The sequence below is a fragment of the Brachyistius frenatus genome, unplaced genomic scaffold, assembly GCF_029030835.1.
Source record: "Brachyistius frenatus isolate BFR_SWC_R1_liver_20210118 unplaced genomic scaffold, ASM2903083v1 Contig_278, whole genome shotgun sequence".
Lineage (NCBI taxonomy): Eukaryota > Metazoa > Chordata > Actinopteri > Embiotocidae > Brachyistius > Brachyistius frenatus.
In genome coordinates, this window is record NW_027210877.1 from 207501 (window position 1) to 212500 (window position 5000).

General features: G+C 46.4%; 1 protein-coding gene across 1 annotated transcript in view; it reads left to right on the forward strand.

The window, feature by feature from the left end:
• igfbp6b (insulin-like growth factor binding protein 6b) overlaps positions 1-1741 on the forward strand; it is a 4678-nt gene extending 2937 nt beyond the window's left edge. Inside the window, exon 4 of the mRNA XM_069721908.1 lies at positions 198-1741. Within this exon, the coding sequence (XP_069578009.1) occupies positions 198-311 (114 nt within the window). The 3' untranslated portion in view covers positions 312-1741. The remainder of the gene's footprint in view (positions 1-197) is intronic.
• The last annotated feature ends 3259 nt before the right edge of the window (positions 1742-5000 follow it).

Consider the following 5000-nt stretch of genomic DNA (forward strand, 5'->3'; position numbering starts at 1 on the left):
AAGATGAGGATGATGAGGAACATGAGGATATGTGAGGATGATGAGGAAGATGAGGATGTGTGTGTATCATTGGCGCTGCAGGTTTTGTGTGGACCACAAGGGGCTGAGAATAAAAAGTAAGACGTCTCCGAGCCTCTCTGAGAATCAGTTCTGCGCTATGATGACATTTCATTTTCTGTCTCTCTTTAATGTCACAGTGCCGCTCCTCCAAGGGCATGCAGCGTGGCCACTGCTGGTGCGTAGACGAGCTCGGCGCGGCCGTGCCCTCGCACGCCGGCGAGGACGGCGCTTTACCGTGCGACGGCGAGTGAGAAGGGATGGAGGTCCGTCCCTGTCGCTCCGAGGAGGAAGGAGGAGGAAGGAGGAAGCACAGGGAGAGAGGGGGTGGCTTTTAGCATCATGCTTAGACACTGCCTTTGGACGGGAGGTAGCAGGGATAAAACCACTTCCTATGGTGGGAGAGGGGGGGGGGACACCAGTTCATGTCCTCTGTAGACGCAAAGACAAACAACACTGTCACAGTGCAGCAGCAGCAATCACACATCTTGCCTGAATGTTCAACAGTTGCAGCAGCGTCGCTCACATTTAACGCTCCGTGGAACTGCCCCCACCCTCACCCCCCGCCCCACCCCACCCGCCCCCCGGCTCTTGTTTCCTGTATCGGTTCTTTTCCTCGTTAGGATAGCTGACACTGCCTGTGTTCGTTCTGATCTCAGTGGGCTGAATACTGTTACGCAGGTGACGCGACACAAAACAAAAAGAAGAGAACACGTGTCTCCCTCAGCGTCCTCTCTCCCTCTCGCTCCAAAGATACACTGATATCCACATTATTCACACAATAGTTCCTTTTCTATTAATTTATTTGATTTTTTTTTTTCCATCAAATACTGCTTGAATCTCACAGTATCTTATATTATATGTGTCAAAGTCAGAAAAAAAAAGTCATACGAATACTATCCTGGATGCTTCTGTTCATTTTTCTGGTGTTCTGACTGTTTATTAGTTGATTGTTTGTACATATGTTGGATTTTTTTGTTTTTTTTGTGGTCGACTGTGTGTTCAGAAGTGGCAGACAAAAAAAAAAAGCTTACGGCTGTTACCCTTTTCAGAAAAAGTTGTAAGGCATATTTTTATACACGTCAATATAATATTTTATATATGAATTGTTGGTTTATTTAATGAACTACAGTACAATGCCATGTATTTTTATATTGTCAGCAGTTTTCTTATTTAAAGACAGAGATTATTTTATTTCATGTTTGGGGGAAAAGTGTTTGTGCTTTAAAAAAAAAGGCACCTTCATGGCAAAACTCATCACATTCATCAGAGCTCTATTCAACTGCTGTACATCTTACGGTTATATCTCATCTTTTTAATTTCCATTTTTATTTATGTTTTTTTTTGTTTATTTGAGATTTTTTGAGAATGTCCATGTTACTATTATGTTTTATTTTTGGCACATCATAATTATATACAATTCTGATTTCAACACAGGAAAAAAAAAAACAGGTGATTAAAATTTGTTATTGTTATCGTATGTCTTTCCCGAGTCCTTGCAAAAGTCATGAAATTGTGTGCTATTAAAAAGTGTGATTAGAATTGATCTATTCCTGACCAATCTTGTTGTGCCAACGTGTGTGCCGTGATGAAAAGGTCCGTGCACAAGAGGACCTATAAGATTTGCAAATATGAAAATAAAACATAATGATAATAAAAATGGAGAAGAATAAAACATATATTAATATAACGACTTGTGTTGAGTGTGTTCCTTTTGTGAAATAATGTATGTCGTCAATTAGAGTATTTGTGTATAATTTTAATGATGCTGCTGTTGAGCAGTGGGAAGGAGGAAACACCACCAAGAACAGGATCTCCAGATCCACTAGTGGCTGTAGTTCCTGCTAGTACCACTAGAGGTCTCTAGATCCACCAAAGAGAATCTGTGAGGAACAGTGAGGATCGGTGAGGATCGGTGAGGAACGGTGAGGAACGGTGACGATCGTGAGGAACGGTGAAGAACGGTGAGGATCGGTGAGGAACGGTGAAGAACGGTGAGGATCGGTGAGGATCGGTGAGGAACGGTGAGGAACGGTGAGGATCGTGAGGAACGGTGAGGAACGGTGAGGATCGGTGAGGAACGGTGAAGAACGGTGAGGATCGGTGAAGAACGGTGAGGAACGGTGAGGAACGGTGAGGATCGGTGAGGATCGGTGAAGAACGGTGAGGAACGGTGAGGAACGGTGAGGATCGTGAGCAACGGTGAAGAACGGTGAGGATCGGTGAGGAACGGTGAAGAACGGTGAGGATCGGTGAGGATCGGTGAGGATCGTTGAGGAACAGTGAGGAACGGTGAGGATCGGTGAGGAACGGTGAAGATCAGTGAGGAACGGTGAGGAACGGTGAAGAACGGTGAGGAACAGTGAGAATCGTGAGGAATGGTGAGGAACGGTGAGGATTGTGAGGAACGGTAAAGAACGGTGAGGAACGGTGAGGAACGATGAGGAATGGTGAGGAACGGTGAGGATCGTTGAGGAACAGTGAGGATCGGTGAAGAACGGTGCGGAACGGTGAGGAACGGTGAAGAACGGTGAGGATCGGTGAGGATCGTGAGGAACGGTGAGGATCGGTTAGGATCGTGAGGAACGGTGAGGAACGGTGCGGAACGGTGAGGAACGGTGAAGAACGGTGAGGATCGGTGAGGATCGTGAGGAACGGTGAGGATCGGTTAGGATCGGTGAGGAACGGTGAGGATCGTTGAGGAACAGTGAGGAACGGTGAGGATCGGTGAGGAACGGTGAAGATCAGTGAGGAACGGTGAGGAACGGTGAAGAACGGTGAGGAACGGTGAGAATCGTGAGGAATGGTGAGGAACGGTGAGGATTGTGAGGAACGGTAAAGAACGGTGAGGAACGGTGAGGAACGATGAGGAATGGTGAGGAACGGTGAGGATCGTTGAGGAACAGTGAGGATCGGTGAAGAATGGTGCGGAACGGTGAGGAACGGTGAAGAACGGTGAGGATCGGTGAGGAACGGTGAGGATCGTGAAGAACGGTGAAGGACGATGAGGAACGGTGAGGATCGGTGAGGAACGGTGAAGAACGGTGAGGATCGGTAAAGAACAGTGAGGATTGTGAGAAACGGTGAGGATCGGTTAGGATCGGTGAGGAACAGTGAGGATCGGTGAAGAACGGTGAGGATCGGTGAGGATCGGTGAAGAACGGTGAGGAACGGTGAGGATCGGTGAAGAACGGTGAGGAACGGTGAGGATCGGTGAAGAACGGTGAGGATCGGTGAGGATCGGTGAAGAACGGTGAAGAACGGTGAGGAACGGTGAGGATCGGTGAGGATCGGTGAAGAACGGTGAGGAACGGTGAGGATCGGTGAAGATCGGTGAGGATCGGTGAGGATCGGTGAAGAACGGTGAGGAACGGTGAGGAACGGTGAGGATCGGTGAAGAACGGTGAGGAACGGTGAGGATCGGTGAAGAACGGTGAGGAACGGTGAGGATCGGTGAGGATCGGTGAAGAACGGTGAGGAACGGTGAGGAACGGTGAGGAACGGTGAGGTGAAGAACGGTGAGGAACGGTGAGGATCGGTGAAGAACGGTGAGGAACGGTGAGGATCGGTGAAGAACGGTGAGGAACGGTGAGGATCGGTGAAGAACGGTGAGGAACGGTGAGGATCGGTGAAGAACGGTGAGGAACGGTGAGGATCGGTGAGGATCGGTGAAGAACGGTGAGGAACGGTGAGGAACGGTGAGGAACGGTGAAGAACGGTGAGGAACGGTGAGGAACGGTGAGGATCGGTGAAGAACGGTGAGGAACGGTGAGGATCGGTGAAGAACGGTGAGGAACGGTGAGGATCGGTGAAGAACGGTGAGGAACGGTGAGGATCGGTGAAGAACGGTGAGGATCGGTGAAGAACGGTGAGGAACGGTGAGGATCGGTGAACAACGGTGAGGAACGGTGAGGATCGGTGAAGAATGGTGAGGATCGGTGAGGAACGGTGAGGATCGGTGAAGAACGGTGAGGATCGGTGAAGAACGGTGAGGAACGGTGAGGATCTGCAGTTGGCAGCAGTGAAACAATAATGACACATTAGAGCACATTAGAGTCAGGCTGCTTTGAAGCCATTAGTAGGCACATAAAGGATAATCATCCACTCAGGGACCAGATACATGCCTGTTTCCAAGGTAACAGCATAGAATATCCGATCCGTATAGACATTGCAGAGAATGACGGAGGGAACATGATCTCTGGTAGAATCACACCATGTGTATGTTGGAATCAGACCAATGACTCAGTTCTCGGGGTTTACGTTTTATTATTGATAGAAACTGTAAATTTTTATATATTTGCATAACACTTGGTCTTAAGCATCAGTTATACATTTTTTTATTGTAGTGATGTGTTCAGGGTGATCTAAGCTCTTAGCTATATATATATAGATAGATAGATAGATAGATAGATAGATAGATAGATAGATAGATAGATAGATAGATAGATAGATAGATAGATAGATAGATAGATAGATAGATAGATAGATAGATAGATAGATAGATAGATAGATAGATAGATAGATAGATAGATAGATAGATACTTTATTAATCCCACAAGGGGAAATTTAAATATGTTATGTTTACATTAGACGCAGGTGGAGTTTGAAGGATGTGGGTTGAATAAAAGATACTCTCAAGCTGATTTATGGGAAATATATGAATCCAGTGTTTTGTGATCTTATCGGACGAAAAGTCTCCACCTGTGCTGCACAGATTTATAATAGAGTTAAAGGAACAAACTGCTGTCGTGTCCCTTTAAAGACTAAACCAACACAGCCAAAGCACGACCAGCTGTTCCTGTAAGTACTGAGGAGCCTCCACAGCATTTTAACACCTTACTGCCCCCTACAGGTTAAATATGTAAATACGTCAAAATTGGAAATGCAAGGATGAGTGTTGCAAATGTACTTTTAATACATTTTTGAGAGCAAATTTATTTGAA